At 37.4% G+C, this 17,045-nt stretch overlaps 8 protein-coding genes and 3 non-coding genes across 11 annotated transcripts; 4 read left to right on the top strand and 7 right to left on the bottom strand.

Annotated features, from left to right (window-relative positions):
- Positions 1-232: 232 nt before the first annotated feature.
- On the bottom strand, positions 233-307 carry SOCG_16348. Its single transcript has one exon. It is a non-coding gene; the product is annotated as a tRNA-Lys (tRNA).
- Positions 308-1,519: 1,212 nt separating this feature from the next.
- On the top strand, positions 1,520-2,178 carry SOCG_05905 (uncharacterized protein). The gene has a single exon (XM_013165384.1). It carries the CDS (start codon positions 1,642-1,644, stop codon positions 1,852-1,854), a length of 213 nt encoding a protein of 70 aa, XP_013020838.1. The 5' UTR covers positions 1,520-1,641; the 3' UTR covers positions 1,855-2,178.
- Positions 2,179-5,158: 2,980 nt separating this feature from the next.
- SOCG_16347 lies at positions 5,159-5,229 on the top strand. The gene has a single exon. It is a non-coding gene; the product is annotated as a tRNA-Gly (tRNA).
- A 75-nt stretch (positions 5,230-5,304) lies between these two features.
- Positions 5,305-6,855, bottom strand: SOCG_04234 (RACK1 Cpc2). Its single transcript, XM_013165076.1, has 3 exons — positions 6,702-6,855; positions 6,165-6,563; positions 5,305-5,949 (listed from the first exon to the last, which is right to left on the bottom strand). The coding sequence occupies exons 1-3, from the start codon at positions 6,825-6,827 to the stop codon at positions 5,530-5,532; spliced, it is 945 nt and encodes a 314-aa protein (XP_013020530.1). The 5' UTR covers positions 6,828-6,855; the 3' UTR covers positions 5,305-5,529.
- Positions 6,856-7,723: 868 nt separating this feature from the next.
- Positions 7,724-8,161, top strand: SOCG_04235 (uncharacterized protein; the record flags this gene model as incomplete). The annotated part of the gene is made up of 1 exon (XM_013165077.1): positions 7,724-8,161. One exon carries the CDS (start codon positions 7,724-7,726, stop codon positions 8,159-8,161), a length of 438 nt encoding a protein of 145 aa, XP_013020531.1.
- Positions 8,162-8,557: 396 nt separating this feature from the next.
- SOCG_04236 (protein phosphatase inhibitor) lies at positions 8,558-9,408 on the bottom strand. The gene is made up of 2 exons (XM_013165078.1): positions 8,985-9,408; positions 8,558-8,824 (listed from the first exon to the last, which is right to left on the bottom strand). The coding sequence occupies exons 1-2, from the start codon at positions 9,175-9,177 to the stop codon at positions 8,718-8,720; spliced, it is 300 nt and encodes a 99-aa protein (XP_013020532.1). The 5' UTR covers positions 9,178-9,408; the 3' UTR covers positions 8,558-8,717.
- Positions 9,409-9,536: 128 nt separating this feature from the next.
- SOCG_04237 (TOM complex subunit Tom70) lies at positions 9,537-11,871 on the bottom strand. Its single transcript, XM_013165079.1, has one exon. The coding sequence runs from the start codon at positions 11,845-11,847 to the stop codon at positions 9,955-9,957; it is 1,893 nt and encodes a 630-aa protein (XP_013020533.1). The 5' UTR covers positions 11,848-11,871; the 3' UTR covers positions 9,537-9,954.
- Positions 11,872-12,268: 397 nt separating this feature from the next.
- On the bottom strand, positions 12,269-12,340 carry SOCG_16346. The gene has a single exon. It is a non-coding gene; the product is annotated as a tRNA-Thr (tRNA).
- A 292-nt stretch (positions 12,341-12,632) lies between these two features.
- On the bottom strand, positions 12,633-13,851 carry SOCG_04238 (DNA replication checkpoint protein Drc1; the record flags this gene model as incomplete). The annotated part of the gene is made up of 3 exons (XM_013165080.1): positions 12,633-12,892; positions 12,970-13,659; positions 13,722-13,851. 3 exons carry the CDS (start codon positions 13,849-13,851, stop codon positions 12,633-12,635), a joined length of 1,080 nt encoding a protein of 359 aa, XP_013020534.1.
- A 340-nt stretch (positions 13,852-14,191) lies between these two features.
- On the top strand, positions 14,192-15,811 carry SOCG_04239 (DNA primase catalytic subunit Spp1). Its single transcript, XM_013165081.1, has 2 exons — positions 14,192-14,321; positions 14,452-15,811. Exons 1-2 carry the CDS (start codon positions 14,248-14,250, stop codon positions 15,725-15,727), a joined length of 1,350 nt encoding a protein of 449 aa, XP_013020535.1. The 5' UTR covers positions 14,192-14,247; the 3' UTR covers positions 15,728-15,811.
- A 97-nt stretch (positions 15,812-15,908) lies between these two features.
- On the bottom strand, positions 15,909-16,892 carry SOCG_04240 (tRNA m(1)G methyltransferase Trm10; the record flags this gene model as incomplete). The annotated part of the gene is made up of 1 exon (XM_013165082.1): positions 15,909-16,892. One exon carries the CDS (start codon positions 16,890-16,892, stop codon positions 15,909-15,911), a length of 984 nt encoding a protein of 327 aa, XP_013020536.1.
- Between the last annotated feature and the right edge of the window lie 153 nt (positions 16,893-17,045).

The following is a 17,045-nucleotide window of genomic DNA, read 5'->3' as shown; positions in this document are numbered from 1 at the left end:
GACGGTCAATTCTTTCTCCATTTAACCTACCATTCTAGCTAGAATAGTATTAAATTTGGCTACTGGCTATCTGCTTTAAATATTTTCACACTATCGTATTCATTCAAAATTTCATGACTTTCTTCACAAACAATACAGTACTACTTTCAGTACTTCTATTCGTTTATTAGTATAAAATGCTTTTAGTAATTCTGCAGAGAATATTAAAAAATATTAGAAAGCAAAAAAACAACTCCCACTGCGAGACTCGAACTCGCAACCTTCCGGTTAAAAGCCGGACGCTCTAAGCCGATTGAGCTAAACGGGACTTGGTTGATAGTTAGTATCTAAAAAATTATTTATGTAGTAATTTTTCTTTATGAGCTTCAATTAATATAGCGATAAACACATTTGGTCTTTGGAACATGGGAATCTTATTATTTTTAAGAACAATATATTTATTACTAAATTTGTATACGATTAGCAAAGTAAGAGTCTTGGTTATCGGCTTTTAGGGGAGGATTTTTATTTCGTCTAACATTTCTAGCAATATAAGAAGAAATAGAACAGTAAAAAGGAGAAAGAAATGCGATTACCCCTGTCTTTAAAAAACTGCTAATTTAAAGGCTGATCGAACTGGAACTGGAGTATTTACATAAATATACCCACCGACAGCGCACAGTGTCTTCTATAACACTTCTGAAAAATTATTACAAATAATATATGGGCTAAAACTTTTTATGCATTCTCTGTTCTCAATGATTTGTTCATTTCACCACTGTTCTTCCTAGGTGACATAGTAATTATGCTTCCAAGTATGAATCTTTCTTCGTTGAAACATTAAGCAATGGGTGTCCGTGTTAAAGTATAGTCAGTTTGACATTGTAAAGTAAGTTGAGTATGCGCAGCTTATCTCACAATCTCCTTAATCTTTTGTTGTTGAATTTCCAGCAGGTTCGTATGCTGGTTACTTCACCACAACCCTGGTTGCTAAATACTTGTAATTTTGTAACTGGTTGTTTTGCATGTTTTGTTTTCAATATTGAAAAGACTAAACACAGCCAACTAACCACTTGTCTTGTTGCATGCAAGGTAGCACGAATCAAACTTAGCAGATGTATGCAAGTAAAGTAAAGCCGGGTTGATAGCTAAAGTAATAAATAAAAATCTAAAGATGAATAAGAATGGCATTCATTAAATGAAGATGAAATGAAGTAATAATCACCGCTATTCGTTCAAACGAAGAGCACAATAGGATCAGCTAGTCAGTCGACTAAACAAACAGCAACGGAAGCTTGTGATTCTATTCCCGACTAAGAACTTATTAAGCCACGTTTCATGAAGATCGCATTCTATTCTTCTTCTTCTTCCTATTACCAACATCATGGTTACGTTTGAGTTGGCTGGTCGTAGCCAGACGATACTATCAGATCAATTCGCTGTTTACAAGCAACCAGAACTGCAAGCCTCTTAATGATTATTCCAAGGCTGGTGAATGTAGTCGTGTGGCTGATTGCTCATTAATCCTATAAATAATCAGGAAACGCCTGTTTCTATCCATTAATCTTAAAAATCCCTCTCTTATCCCAAGTACTAGTACTTCTTGGTTTGACCTGTTTACTTGCATTACCACATTTTCACATTGTTTAAAACAGAATAAAGATGCGTTTCTTTTTGCTTAGCCTTTTCTTGATCTCTTTATTGGGTGTTTCTTTTGCATTCCCTTACGGCAATGCAGCATTGAGAAACGCTACTTCCAATGTCCTTAATCAAGGATACAATACTACTTCTATGGTTCAAACAAACAGCACTCAAGTTCAAGGAAAATTCGCTAATGCTACGAGTAACATTGGCGCCTCTAACGCCACTTATTGAAGGGCAGGTTGCTAGAGAAGGTTTCAAGGAGGCTCTCTAGAATAAGGATACAAATATTACCTTGTCTATAATCATCCATTATTTCTGTTCGGACTGCTTCAGAAAATTTATTTCTTTATCTGGGTTCTGTGCTCTCGTGGATGTCTTTTTCGTCTTTATGATTATAAGTAATGGTTTTCGGTCAAGCCTAATGGCTATGCTTGACTGTTATTTCGATTATTCTTTTACTTTACATGTGAGATTTTGAGTTATTTCTTTAAGCATTGCATTACATTTTTGCATTTAAGTATATATAATATTACCAAATAAGAATACCGAATTGACACTAAAATTACCATAAGTAAATTGTTCTTATATTTTATGTATGTCGTAGTTAATCATGGCTTTGTTTGGATGATGGTTTGTTTAACGAAAGACTAAGTCCAAAGACCATGGTATTATAAAAACTATGAACTTTTCATTCTGATGTGTATGAAGATGCTAATAATCACTTTTAGCGTTGAACTAGACTTGATGTATGAAGCACGACAAGCTGATTGTAAATGAGTAATTACAGCTGACCCAAGTCGGTTCAAGTTGAAGTACGCATTTTACTCACGATTGAAGTTCCTACATTAAATGAAGGGCGCATGCTAGCAATTCGAACTTCACATACGATGATGATCTTAGCCATCTTAAACATATCTCCAGTGTCATTTAATTTAGCCTCATTTATTTATTGGAAACATAAATGTAAGTAGAAACGGAAAAGAATGCATTGTTATCCAATGTCTTTACAGATTCAATAGTTCATTATAAAACATAACAACTGATTCTAAATACAGATTAGACATATCCCTTGGGGAAATGACTTAGTTAATGAACCTACATGAAGCATCTAAGCAAAAAGCTGAACGATATTGAATGGTCGCTACTTAAGAAGTAACGCGTTATTTGGGTAGGAAGGTAACAACAGAAGGAATAATAAATTGATCGTATCCATCTTGGGTCTTGTTTAATTCAGTATATTTAAGGGACTATGCTGAAACTTAAATAGTGAAAAGATAAGAACATTTAACACTAGGGTTGAGCACGGAAGTAGAATATGTGCTTTGCAACGCTTTTTCTTTGTCAATCGCAGTGAAGTAATTTTCCCTACCTACTTTTCTATTATTTCTTTCTAATAATTTGGAATATTATTCCTAATTAACTTTTAAATGTGGGTAACTGAGTATGAAAGCTCCAATACCGCATAGCAACGGTTCTGGTGTAGTACTGCGAACAATCGCTAGTATTGACTAAGTCCAAATCAATAGAAATTGTTTTTATATCTATCTTCTACTTAGTTGGCAAGTAATACAAAAAAAATGAAAGAAACATATTTCTTTCTTAAATTCAACCACAATGTCAAGTAACATGATTACCATTGCCGTTTGTTTACAGAAATGTAAACAACCTCTTGTTTAAGATCGATACAGTGGAAATAAACTCATATGTTATTTGATTGTAAAAGATTTTTAAAGGCAAATAATCAATTCAATGAAATCTGAATTAGTCTTGATTTGACGCAAAGCTTTATAACGATGGAATAATTTTTTATTTTTTTTATTTTTTATACGAGACAATACAGAAAACCAATGCATAAATTAATTCTTCTTTAATACGGTTTAAATGGTTTTTTTTCTTTTGGTTGCAGAACGAAGTACAGTCCCACTTTACGTTTCTTTTGACTGTTTACTTGAGTTGACAATAAACAATTGCAGAGCCTTGCAGTCAAAATCAACAGATGGCGGCACGGCTTGAATTTGTTTGTTTTTATTTCAAACTTTGTTGGATAAAACACCAATAGTAAAGTTTCCTTTGTTTGTTGTGAGTAGTTTGTTTCCCATCTTAAATGTCAACAAACAAACGTCTAAGAAGGTATATTTATAGGTCAAATTCTACATGTTTCAGCAAGCAAGCAAGCAATTTCATGTATGCATTCAAAGGAAGTTCATTTACAGAATAAAAAATAGTTTCTTGTAGATGAATTCCTCAAGAAGGTCTGGTTTCGTTTCAGTCTAGTCTCGACAAAAATTTCCATAAAATGACCTTCCTTGGATGTCTCATTGCTTGACTACATAAACGAAAATGGAATGAAGAGCAAGCTTCTATTAAGTTGCTTTCCATTTTTTCATCAGAAGATCCTTAAATGTTTATTAAATTGCGTTCTTTTGTTTTGTCCTTCATACAGAATATTCGTTTTGAAACTTTTTGACACCTTTTTGGGTAGGATCCCCTTAATTTCTTACTTTTTTTCTAACATTACAGCATTCTCTATCAAAAATATTCTTATTTCTCCAGCTTTTTTCCATATAATGATTGTACTTCCCTACTCGTTATGACTCTTGCTTCTAGCATTGTTTATACCACCGTTGGATCTCATTTTATATCATCTTTGCTCTTTGTACACATTCTCAAAAGAAACAATGAGTATACGATTATAATCTTCGGCTGCAGATCAGACTCTAGCAGTTGCAAGTATTTGTTTACATTTCATGATGTACTTTGCAGCATTCAGGAGATCAGGTTCCATTTGCTATTATCATTCACGTACGTGTTAAATAAATCCTGTTTAGCAACGAGCATGAGATGAACGCTTTTGAGAACAGACTCCGAGAGTGTTTGGATTCCAGACATAGTCCTTCTCTCAATAGTGATGTTGAATCAGTTAACCTTCCAAAACTTTGACTCTGGCCAAGCCAAGTTTGGGGTTTATGTTCCAAAAACGAATTGAGCAGAAGTTGAGAAAGAAAAAGGAATTGCATCTTGGAATGGGACCATTTCGCTGTCATCTCAAACCAAGTTGTTTCTTACTCAAGTATGTAGAATTGAGATTTATTCAGTTAAGGGGGCTTCACAGATAATTCCAAAAGTTTCCTAGGACAAATCGAGTAACTCTTTGTCCCTAGTCCGCTTTTCTGGTTGTGTTGTTTGTTTGCTGGACAACTCTTGATACTGCAATCTTTGACTAAAAACAACTGGTTTTCTGACTTCAAGGAAATATTAAATTAGCTCTTTAAATAAATTTCACTTTTCTTCCTTACCTTTTAAGCATGTAGAAAGTAAAACTCTGTTCATTTTTTGCATTTACCGTTTACTATCGAACTCAACCATCGATTCTACTGATGCTTCAGCCAGACGCTTCCATCTTTCATAAATATCGTACTTCTAATCACAACTTACAATTAATAACAAATCCATTTGATGTATTCTACGATAAACCCAAGATAACAAACTATTAAATGCCTTTATTTTTACACTTATTACTAGTAAATCAACAACTGCTTTGGTGGTTTAGTGGTATAATGCTTCGTTGCCATCGAAGCGACCCGGGTTCGATTCCCGGCCGAAGCAAACTTTTTGTTGAATTTTAAACGGATTTTTGAAAGTTGTTAAAAATACACAGCCGCTGACTTCAACCAATAACATGACCGTTTCAATGAACATCTTAATATATTAATCCTCGATGTGCCTACATATCCATACCAAAGGAATTACAACCAAAAGAAGCCAATACTTATAAGCCAAAACTAAACCGCTATAATATAAAGATAAATGGTGGAATCTAATCGATTCATACTTTAAATGATCCTTCCTAAAGCCACTAAACATTATTTAATTTCGCCAAATGGGACAACAATTAGGATCTTATTTTTACTTGGTAACTTGCCAAACACGAATAACATTGTCGGTCCAGCCAGAGAACAAAGTTTGGCCATCAGGGGACCAGGTAAGAGAAACACACTCAGGCTCGGAACTCTTCTTACCGACACCGACGAAGTCGACAGTAAGCTCATCAACCTTCTCTTGAGTTTCCAAATCGAAGATACGGATAGAAGAGCCGGTAGCAGCGCAAAGCCAGTAGCGGTTAGGAGAGAAGACAAGGGCATTGATGTTAGCCTTAGCTTCCAAAGAGTAGAGGTGAGTGGATTCGTTAAGATCCCAGAGCATCAAAGTACCGTCTCTACCACCGGAAGCGCAAAGAGAGCCATCAGGGGAGATAGTGACGGCAGAAACGTAGCCGGTGTGACCGTAGTGAGAAGTACGGAGAGAGAAAGACTCCAAGTCCCAAACCTAAATATGAGTTAGAAAAGTGAATGAAAAAGCAAGTATAATATCGAAAAGCTGTTAAATTGTCAAATACAGTTCAATGGTATCAGCAACTAAGGTGATTGTTTTGTCTCATCGAGCCCGAAAGGACCTCCGAAGTAGCAAATATTGTAGAACCATCATGTACCAACGATTTGTAGCATTGTAAACAGCGAATCCGATACTAACAAATAACTTACCTTAACAGCCTTGTCCCAACCAGCAGAGACGAAGGTGAGGTTATCAGGGTTAGGAGAGAAGCGAACGCAAGAAACCCAGTCAGAGTGACCACCGTCGGTAATGGTGTACTTGCAGTTACCGATGATGTTCCAGATCTTGATGGTCTTGTCACGAGAACCAGAAACAACCTGGCGGTTGTCAGGGGAGATGGAAACGGACAAGACATCACTGTTGTGACCAACGAATTGGTGGGTGCATTCACCCTTTTCAAGATCCCACAAACGGATAGTCTTATCCCAGGAGGCAGACAAGGCATAGTGACTGTCGAAGGAGAGAGCACAGTCGGAAACAAAGTGACTGTGGCCGGTCAAACGTCTCTGGGCGATACCATAGTTCATGTCATCACGGACCAAGTTCCACTAGAAAAATGTTAGTATGAGATCGTATTTCATAAGTCTCTAACGAAGTACTACTAAGTGACTATAGTTCGCGATACAAACCAAACCGGATTTGTGTTTTGCTCGCACTTAAGATCGACCTCGCATAATTCTACTTACCAAGATGATGGATTTGTCACGAGAACCGGAAAGAAGAATGTCAGGGTTCTCAGGAGCAGTGGAAAGGGAAGTAACCCATCCAGAGTGACCTTCGAGAGTTGCACGGAGCACAAGTTGTTCTGGCATGTTGACTGGTCGTGATGTCTTTAAGGAAAAGTTAATTTAGTACAAAAATGTTCTATATGTGATGTGACTGTGTTTTAAAAAAAGTTAGGGTAGGGTTGCCCGCAACACCAAAATTTTTGGCAGTAGCTCCCGTATCTTGCAACAGTTGGATATTGTGGTTAGTGGGATTTCTTATGCTGATAGGTCCGGCGAAGAAGCCTTCACGTTAGACAAAATTACCCAAAAAACTACCACACATTTGATACATAAAAAGATCGGTCTGATCATTGAAATCCTGCCTGATTACTAAAAAAATAGTACATGAAAATCAGTGAAAAACAATAGCATTGCTTCTGTACATCTTCAAGACATTAGAAAGTGAAAAAAATTGCAATCTAGCAATAGAATACCTTTGAAATAACTCTGTCACTAAAGAAACGTAAGATGTTGGATGTCTATATCTTGCTTGACGAAACGAAGTGCTTAGTGTGCAACTTGTAATCTAATGGGTGATACGTCCTATGAAACCGTCTAAAAGATTTCATTTCGTCTCTAACAGTTAAATACGTATGTACAGTACATAAACGTACATAATTACGACTTTACCAAATTTTCAGTTTTAACTGGAGAAAGTTGTGATGATTGTTAATCAAATGTGTCTACCCTCTATTCAAACCGCTCATTGACTTCTCGATATGCTTAAAACTACGAGATTCATAATTTTTCTTATATTTGTAATGCTTTGTTTACTATATAAACTATGAAGGCAATTAATACGGTGGAGGTTTACCGACTACGCTCCACTACGTAAATTGTCTTGGAAATGATTAACACTTTCTCCAGACCTGTCTTCTACAAAATAATCTATAATCTTTTATTTCTGGGTATGCGAACTGGAAATCATACCTATATATAGGATGTCTGGTCAAGAAAATTTATTATCCCATTTCAAACAGACCGCGCTAAGCGTTACGCAGTTGTACCAAGCATCCACCGCAGAGTCACTGCGTTCCCAAAAAGCTGGTTATGCTCAAGCCTTGAAAGAAATTGCCGAATTAATCGAGTGTAACGGTGTTTCTAGTGACTATATTCTTCAGTATTGTAAAGAAAAACTGGCTATATATGACCCTGAATTCGTTGCAGACTCGTCTCATCAATCTTTTGGCGGGAATGGCGACTCTGTCCACATGGATGATGTCCAGCAAACTCCTTTAAATAATCCAAATTTTGGCTTTTCTGCTTTGCGTACAGCTCGTTCTGGTCGGCCCGTATTGGATTCAGATGACGATGAAACTCCACATAAACGTAGAGTTTTTGACTTGAACGGCTCATGGACGAAACGGAATCGACGGTGAACATGAGTAATCCAAACTTTTATTTCTACGTGTTACATGGCTCTAAAGGATGAGTCGTTTAACCGGGTTTCCTGTACTTTATTTATTTCTAAAAAGGTAATGAGATCTTACCTACTTGTCTATATTCGTTGAATCTCCTTGTTTTATCTTATGCCCAAATTTCATTCTCGTGTATAATTTGTTTAATCTGTGTCTCATTTCAACGTGATGATTGTTGTACTATCCCCGTTTTCATTTTCATTTTAACTTAATGATTGAAATAAATTTCTTTCTTTATTATTCATATTTCTCAATTTTGTTTGATTAAATATTCACCGCGTCCATTTGAATGTGTTAGAAAAATACCAGTCGAATGGTTGCTTATTGAAACAGCGGGAGATACCTATTATGAGGAATTCGAAGATGTATCATATTTTATGCTTGTAGTACAACTTTTGAAAAAGACATTGCTATTCTATGTTGGTGATTTATATTGAAGCATCGTGAAAATATATATATTAGGTTTTAACATAATGCACTAATCTTTTGATTCCCTTGGATATTATAGCCTTCTATTTTACGCACGCTCATAAGCATTGCGACTACAGCTCGAAGAATCAGAGTCACTATCGGATTCTGACGAGCTTTCATCAAACCTTTTAGCCTTGTGAAAGATGCAGCAAACTATATGTGTTAGCCAACTCATTACATAGAAAAAGAATAAGAATATAGACACAATATCCAATTCTTTCTGAGAAGGATCGCTTTTGGAAAAGACGTTTCTTTGGTTTCGTGTTGACACACCTTCCACTGATCGATCCTTACACATCATAGTGCAACTTACCTTTTGATTTTTTCTTGTTCATATTTTCATTATCAACAGTATTATTTGCCCACCTTACACGTCTGCCTCGAGACTCGGGCTGCAGACGCAAAACATGTTCTTCCACCTGTCTTTCCTCGGGGACTTGGTACGGCGCGTCGTTTGCAGTTATCGTCTGAGATCCAGAGTAATCGGCGTTAAAAGGTAATTCCATTTTCAAGCTATATTTATTCACCACAATGAGTTTACTTAGAAAACTCAATGTATACTCCTACGACTTCTTTGTTTTGCAACTGCTACCAAAAAAGAATTCACTTGCCAATTGCGCCGTCTATCAAGAATCAAAATTTAGTTGAAAAATTCCGATTAAATTGTTTATTTTGAATGCGAATTTTCTTATATTTTATACAGTGGATTGAAGATTTCTTCGATACAGCGTTTGTTCTCTAATTGTCTTTATTTTGAGGTTTCGTTATATTCCACTAAAGTTTCTTAAGTACTTTAACGAACTGTAATGTCTACCGTTTTCGTATGGTTTCTCACAAATGTGAATAATAATGTATGAATATAAAGAAAGTTTTCACTTTCTTTGGATGGAGACGCTATATCATTCTGAGCAATTATTGATTTTTTTAAAGATGCTGTACTACACGTTCCCTAATCGAATTTTCGATGTTACTGTGAATAAACTATGGGTTAGGTAAATATCGGCTTCATTAAAGATCACCCAAAAACTGGAAACAAATTACAAACGGAAAACTCCTTCAATTACCCTATGCAAGGAATAAACTTGAGAGTATTATTGGTTGCTTAATTTTCAAAACATAATCGTTCATACTTTTTAAAAGTAGCAGCAAGCAAAAAGCCACATCACTTGAAAAATCATAGAAAAATCCGTAACAAGGATTGTAAATTAATCAAACGGTATTTTTAATAATTTATACAATCAATCCCATCCGAATCATACACATACACTAGACTTCTCCTGATTTTACATAGATTGACTTAAACGACCTACCAATTGAGGGTATTTTTCTGTCAATGCAATTTGTGTGCGGGTAGCTTCAGCATAAGAAAAGGCATTCACCATTTCAGCTTCGGTACGAGCAAGCTGGGCAGATTGCTCAAAATAAGAAAGGGCCTCTTGTGCCTTGCCTTGTTGCAACAAAAATTGAGCCATACTGGCAATTGCAATGTCGCAGTCTGGATCGGCAGATAAGGCCTGACGACACAAGCTTTCAGCTTGTTTGATATCCTTCTTCCATTGGAATACAGCAAGAGCCTTGTTAATCAAAGGCATAGCACTCATAATTGTTAAGCGTTCTCTCTTTTCGATGGAAATAGCCCGATCAAAGTTTTCAACAGCTTCGGCGAATTTTTGTTGATCCAAAAGAATTTCACCAAAGTAATTATATACTTCGCTACAACCAGGGAATTTCTTCTTGCAGTCTTCAAAGGTCTTCATGGATTGGTTAAGGGCTTGAATCTTGTATTGGGCAACACCGAGTTGAATGTAACTGTAAATGAAAGAATCGTCCAAAGCAATCGACTTATTGTAGTCGGCGATAGCTTCAGCAAATTCACCAGAAACAAAATGAACTTGAGCGCGATGATAGTAAAGATCAGAGTCCTTATCATTAACCGATTCAGCCTTCTTCAAGACATTCCACATGCTATCATGGTCGTTTTCATCAAGATAAGCAGCAGAAAGACGAACATAAGGCTGGATGAATGAAGAGTCGAGATTGATAGCCTCATTGAATTCATCCATAGATCCTTTAGAATCTCCAGAAACAAATTTGAAGGTACCGATCAAGTTGTAAGCACGGGCACTGATAGGTGGACTGGAGCAAGCGACAGTGACGGCCTTCTTGGCTTGGTCGTAAGCAAGTTGATAGTCACCCTTGTCGAGAGCATCATAAGCAGAGCTAAGAATACGATCGCCTTCATACTCTTCATTAAAGTTTGGCTTAGATTGAGGGCGGAAAGAGTCCAAGTAAGTTTGAATGAAGCTTGCAGCTGGGAGCTTAGGAGGGCGTCCAGCCATAAGAGCAACGGCCTTCTTCTCAGCAACCTTCTTTAACAAACGCTCAACGGTAGCGGTCATGCTTTCGTTTGCAAAGCCATCGAAAACACAAGAAACAGTACTGTCCATCAAAGCATCGTCCAGCTTTTCGAGTTGCTCATAAGCAGAAGAGCGGCGATTCAAAGCTTTAACATATGTAGGGTCGAGTTTGAGAGCTTCAGTGGTATCCTTAACAACTTGTTCAAAATCTCCAATAGCAGCATAACAGGCAGCACGGTTGGAAAAGAAGATAGGGTCATGAGAACAGGTGATGGCTTGAGAGTAAAAGTCAATAGCGTTGGCGTATTCCTTTTGTCCATAAGCCTTATTTCCAAGAGTCTTAAGTTCAGTGGCAAGCTTTGAACGTTCCTCCTTCGACATAGATTTCACTGATTCTTCTGTAGCAATTTTCTCGGCAGTCGAATCACCGGACTTTTTATTTTTAAGCTTCTTCTTATTCTTCTTCTTTTTCTTAGCAGCGGCAGCAGCAGCAGCGGATTCTGCTGTTACATCGGAGCCTTTGCTAGAGTCTTCGACCTTTTCATCTTCCCCTTCGTCACCCTCTGTTTTACTGGACTCAGGCTCCTCTTCGACCTTTTTCTTTTCAGGTGTTTCCTTCTCAGCTTTTCGAGCTTTAGTTCCTTTCCTAGCAGCCTTTTGCTGCTTCACATGATAAATTCCTCCAGCTGTTGCGAAAACTGCAACAGCGCCGATGGCATATGCGGCACCTCTATGTCTCCGTACAAATGTCGAAACCGATTGCCATAGACCAGCAGATGCGGCCGGCGAGCCATTTCCAGGTTTGGGTATACCAGACATGGTATTGGTTATGTTTAGGAGGAATAAGTCTATTAGATGTTTCTTGAAGCAGCCGTCCAATGCTATGCAGTTCTCCTTATAGATCCTTCTTCGATAGCGCTTTGCAGTGCGGTAAGCCAGGAATAGCTTTCATTGATTCAGAGGATTGTGATTTTTGAATCGGGACATTGTAAAGATTGTGCATACTAAACATATTATGTCTATACTCTCTAAAGAGTATATATCCAATTTCGTGTTGACCATCTTCATTGATTGCAATCACCTTGCGTCTTCACTATTCCAGGTCTTTCTATAGCAGAGTTTAGATCTTTATTTCAATGATCTGTCTTCGGATCATAAAAATTTACATTCTTCTTTTCCTAATTGAGCTAATTGAGCAAATAGGTATTAATAGGAAATATCAATATAAAAATATATTTTTTGCTCCAGCAGTGACTCGAACACTGGGCCTCTTGCTTACTAGGCAAGCGCTCTACCACTGAGCTACAAGAGCTGTATGTCCATCCGGTAAAATATTGAAGCTCTAATGCCTCACGAAAATTAATGATGGCACCAAGTCCATTGCAAGACAGAAAGCAGATAGATGTACTTACATTGAACATGGTCACGTTACGAATCAAATAGATAGAAGATAATTTAGTAATCTGATTGTATAGAGATCGTTTTTATTTCACTCCAGAGTTCCTAATAAATACGAATTTCAAGGATCATGATCCTTCGCAGACATTTGAAATCATGAGACGAGGAGTTCACACAAAATCATTAAATAAAGAGCAAGCAACGCCTTACCTCCGAGAGCGAAAGTTCTTTCCTTTTCCTCGATTGAGTTTGTAAGAAGAATAATTTTGGCTTACCTGTTTTCCAAGCAAAAGGCCATTTTTCAAACGTCGCTTAGAGTCCTGCAAGTCTACATTATTTGAAGGAGATCCTTCAATCATATTGGGATTATTTTCTTCTTGTTCCTCATGATCTATGTCACCCGCTGTAGCTTCTTCTTCCTCGTCAATTTCCGGCATGCTATCGAGATGACTCTTTTCGGCATTAACTGAAGGAGGGACTACTAATGTTAGCAAAAAAGAACAAAAAATAAAAACAAAAAAGTCATAAAGTCACAATACTTACGCTTCACTAATCGGTTTTGTCTTTTAATTTTTCGCTTGAATGGTCTTGCGGATTCTTGTGCTGAGTTTTCCTCAGACTCTGAGAACGACGAGGAATTCTCATTTTCTTCCACTTCTGCTAGAATTCTCTCTTCATCATTTCCGTAATCATCTTCAATGTCTTTTAATTCTTGTATCATTTCACTCAAGCTTTTTCGACACCGTGACGAAACTCGCAAAAAGTTTGGAGAAGACGGCACTTCTGTCCGATATGTAGTGGGTGTATCAAAAATGGCAGAAGAAGGTGAGGATAAATTCATAGATGGTCGTATCCGCTTAGATGGTGTCGTCGGCGTCATAGACTGTAAGGAAGTTTCAGCAATGCTCAGCACAGAAGTCTCCGCTATTTGGGAGGTTTTCCCGCTCGGTGATGGGTTTGGCGAAATATCCTCAAAGATATTAATTACCCTTCGTGAAAGCTGTGGGGTAGGTCCTAGCAAGCTCTTATCGGCACTCTTGGGTGTCAACTCTAGCGGCTTCGACGTTGGCGTTCTCTGCTCAAATGGATGTTTTTCGATTTTCCGAATTTTCGTCGGCGTTCGAAATTCCGGCTGCTCCAAAGTCCCTTCGTTTTTCTTTCTTGGGGTCGATGTTTTGTCATCACCCTTAGCAACCTTTTGCTTTAGTTTATAGTATTCTTTATAGAGTAGGGCTACTTAGTTAGCTGAACAAATTTTGTTTTTATCCTAAATGATTATTTCAATATATTCTTACAAATAGAAGGATTTGATTTCACATCTTGTTTTGTTGGTTTCCGATTTTGATTATGCGAAAACTCGTGTTCCCAAGTTTTTAACCGGATCTTAAGTTTTTGAAGCTGATAATCCAATGGCTCATTAGACATAATATTTCGCAGGAATTCAAACTGCTTATATAAACAATTTATCGACGAAAACAGTTTCCTTCAAGATTACAGCAAACTATCAGATCTCCTAGTATTTCTTAAAATAGATATTCTATATGTTTTCAATAGTAATGATCAATTAACTACCATTCCTCATTCCGTTCCTCCACTGACAGACGTAGTTCTTTTGACTTTCTTTGTTGACATTGAATTTCTTTTAGCGCTCAGACTGGATTAGGGATTTTGTAAATATTCGCTATCCTGTATATACAGCTATGCAACACGCATGCCTATTTATTATTCGGTACTGTAGCAAGTAATGTTATTTTCTTACAATTCATGAAAAACGAATTTTTTCCATGTAATAGGTTGTTTACTTTTCCAAAACTAACTAAAATGACTGTTGCCGTAGAGGATCTCGAAGACAAGGATTTGGATGAATTAATTGCAAATGGATCATTGGATGCGGTGTAAGTTACAAAGTATTTTGACAAGCGAAATATCATGTACGCGTTTTTCACTGACACCGTTGTGCACATGATGGGTTTTGTTTAGTTTAATGTTTTTTAATATCAGGATAAGCTAACAAATATTCTTTAGGAAGCAAGAAAGCGTTGATCCTGAGACCATGATTCAGTACTATCGCCATTTGTTTCCTTGGCGGTTACTGTTTCAATGGCTGAATCATGGTCCTGTTCCTCAAAAAGATTTTACAAATCGAGAATTTGCATTTACTTTACCAAATGATGCGTACTTGCGATACCTATCGTTTCAATCCTGGGAAGAATTAAAAAAAGAAGCCATTGGTATGTGCCCAAGTAGATTTGAAATTGGGCCAGTGTATAGTATGAATCCAAGAGACAGAAAAACTTTGCGAAAGGCCTCTTTTCGTCCATTACAGAAAGAATTAGTTTTCGATATTGATATGACTGACTATGACGATGTTCGTACTTGTTGTTCCAAAACAAACATATGTGAAAAGTGCTGGTCTTTCATTACAGTTGCTGCCCAAATTATAGATGTTGCTTTGCGTGAAGATTTTGGATTCAATCATATTCTCTGGGTTTACTCTGGTCGACGTGGTATCCATGCTTGGATTTGTGACGAAACGGCTCGTTCTATGGATGATCGTTCCCGAAAAATGATTGCAGGGTATTTACAAGTTGTTACAGGAAATCCTCAGGGCGGTGTACGAATTCTTAATAACTTAAAGCGCCCCTTGCATCCTCATCTGACTCGTTCTCTTGATATTCTAAAGTCTGTTTTTGCTAAGGTCGTGTTAGAAGATCAAGATCCATGGTCTTCTCAAGAAGGTTCAGAAAGTCTTTTAAAATTGTTGCCTAATGAATCATTAGCTTCTGCACTTCGAAAAAAGTGGGAGGTCGATCCTGGACGCTCTAGTATCAAGAAATGGTCAGACATCGACGCAGCTATTGCATCTGGAAGTTTTAATATTTCTCCTAATGTCATTGCCCATGCAAAACAAGACATTGTCTTAACATATCTCTATCCACGGTTAGATGTAGAAGTTTCTAAGCACTTGAACCATCTTTTAAAGTCTCCCTTTTGCGTTCATCCAGGAACTGGACGCGTTTGTGTACCTATAGATATTGACTCTATGAGCAGCTTTAACCCTCTTCATGTTCCTACTGTACAGACTTTGTTAAACCAGCTTGATCAACAATCCGCTACACAACCCAATGTACAGATTACCTCCTCTGCAACACAACCTAATGAAGATTCGAATGCTTCCTCCTCTGCAACGTCTATTTCCACTGACCTTGATCCTTACACAGCGTATTTTAGGTCTTTCAGTAACAACATCTTCAAATCTACTACACAGAACAAAAGGAAGGCCGATCCTTTAGATTTTTAATGCATAAGTCAATTTATTTCGTCTATTGTTCTTTTAAGTGTTAAAAATACTGTTAAATTAATGTCAATCCTAATTCAAAAATCCCTTAATTATTCACATTACCTCTCAGTTCTATTAATTATATGTAACTTTCCAAAACAACAAACAAAAATATACTCCCTCAGTTTGGTCTACTAAAGAATTAGTCCGTAGTCTTTAACTTCTTCTCAGCTGGCATCTCAATTTCATCCGCCGAGTTTGCTTCGGTTTCAACTTCTTCAACCTTTTGAGAATTACTTTCCTCATCAATGCTTTGTTCTCTGCTATTGTCTTCATCCAAAGCAGAAAGTCCTTTTCTTTTAGGAATAATTTCCATGAAAGCCTTTTCCCAATCGCGATGTTCTAACCATAAGGATAGAATCTCGAAAACATGATTTACAGTCAAGACCTTTCGATCGGACATACGAATATATTCCCCAATTGGAAGTTTTGCAGTTCGTATACCCTGACTCTTTGCTTTATCGTCGCAAATATTTTTGTACCTATTTTTGTCGACGAGGGCTCCAATTATGTAAATTTCGTCTTCTTTTAATTCATGCAAGGTTTCATCCGAATCTGCTGAAAGATATACCATTTTTTTTTTCTCTTCAGGAAATTCTTCCAGGTAGCTTTTTGGTGTGGGATGGTAGCGACTCCAGTTCTTTTGTTGGCCTCGAAGGACATAATCTTGTCTGGCTTCAAGACGGCCACCAAAGCTTGTAGCACAGAACTTTACTGGGTGCAAAGCAGTTCTGTTTGCAGAGTGACATCTGGTGAACTGTTGACACAGGGAAGCAATTTCTTTTTCATTCATCAAATCGTCAAAACCGCAATCCAACACGATTCGCATGTCAGAAGGGATCACCTTTCCTTCTCTAATCTTTTTCTTTTGACTCGGAACCTTTTCGCCAGCTTCGATTTTGCGCTTTCTCTCTTCCTTTTTTTGCTTCTTTTTTTCACGGCGTATTTCAGCTCGCTTCTCACGGCCTGCCTCCCATTCCTGTTGACGACGAAGCTTTTTAATTGCGGATTTACTCAGTTTTGGAGATTCTTCTTGTCTTTGCTCTACAACTGGTTCTTTATTAGACTCCGCCGAAGTTTCAGCTAACACTTTGGCAGCGTTGGTGGCACCTTCTAGATCTGACATTTTCTGTAAAATTTGTTTTCTAATTGAATGTCTTCCAAGTATTAGTACAAAGAATGAAAGAACTTCCAAAAATCCACAGTATTTTTCGAGCTGGGTTTAGCGAGAACGAAAGCCCACATCTTTCTAACCACCTCAAAGGTATACCAACCACAC

This window comes from Schizosaccharomyces octosporus, assembly GCF_000150505.1.
Source record: "Schizosaccharomyces octosporus yFS286 unplaced genomic scaffold supercont6.3, whole genome shotgun sequence".
Classification (NCBI taxonomy): Eukaryota; Fungi; Ascomycota; class Schizosaccharomycetes; order Schizosaccharomycetales; family Schizosaccharomycetaceae; genus Schizosaccharomyces; species Schizosaccharomyces octosporus.
Note: the sequence above shows the minus strand (reverse complement) of the source record. Positions and strands in the feature narration are given on the sequence as shown.

Coding starts and splice junctions, on each gene's coding strand:
- SOCG_05905 (XM_013165384.1), top strand. CDS start 1,642: ATGCGTTTCTTTTTGCTTAGCCTTTTCTTGATCTCTTTATTGGGTGTT.
- SOCG_04234 (XM_013165076.1), bottom strand. CDS start 6,827: ATGCCAGAACAACTTGTGCTCCGTGCAACTCTCGAAGGTCACTCTGGA. Junction 6,564..6,701: donor GTGACAAATCCATCATCTTG/GTAAGTAGAATT, acceptor ACATTTTTCTAG/TGGAACTTGGTCCGTGATGA. Junction 5,950..6,164: donor GTTGGGACAAGGCTGTTAAG/GTAAGTTATTTG, acceptor ACTCATATTTAG/GTTTGGGACTTGGAGTCTTT.
- SOCG_04236 (XM_013165078.1), bottom strand. CDS start 9,177: ATGGAATTACCTTTTAACGCCGATTACTCTGGATCTCAGACGATAACT. Junction 8,825..8,984: donor GAACAAGAAAAAATCAAAAG/GTAAGTTGCACT, acceptor TAACACATATAG/TTTGCTGCATCTTTCACAAG.
- SOCG_04237 (XM_013165079.1), bottom strand. CDS start 11,847: ATGTCTGGTATACCCAAACCTGGAAATGGCTCGCCGGCCGCATCTGCT.
- SOCG_04239 (XM_013165081.1), top strand. CDS start 14,248: ATGACTGTTGCCGTAGAGGATCTCGAAGACAAGGATTTGGATGAATTA. Junction 14,322..14,451: donor AATGGATCATTGGATGCGGT/GTAAGTTACAAA, acceptor AATATTCTTTAG/GAAGCAAGAAAGCGTTGATC.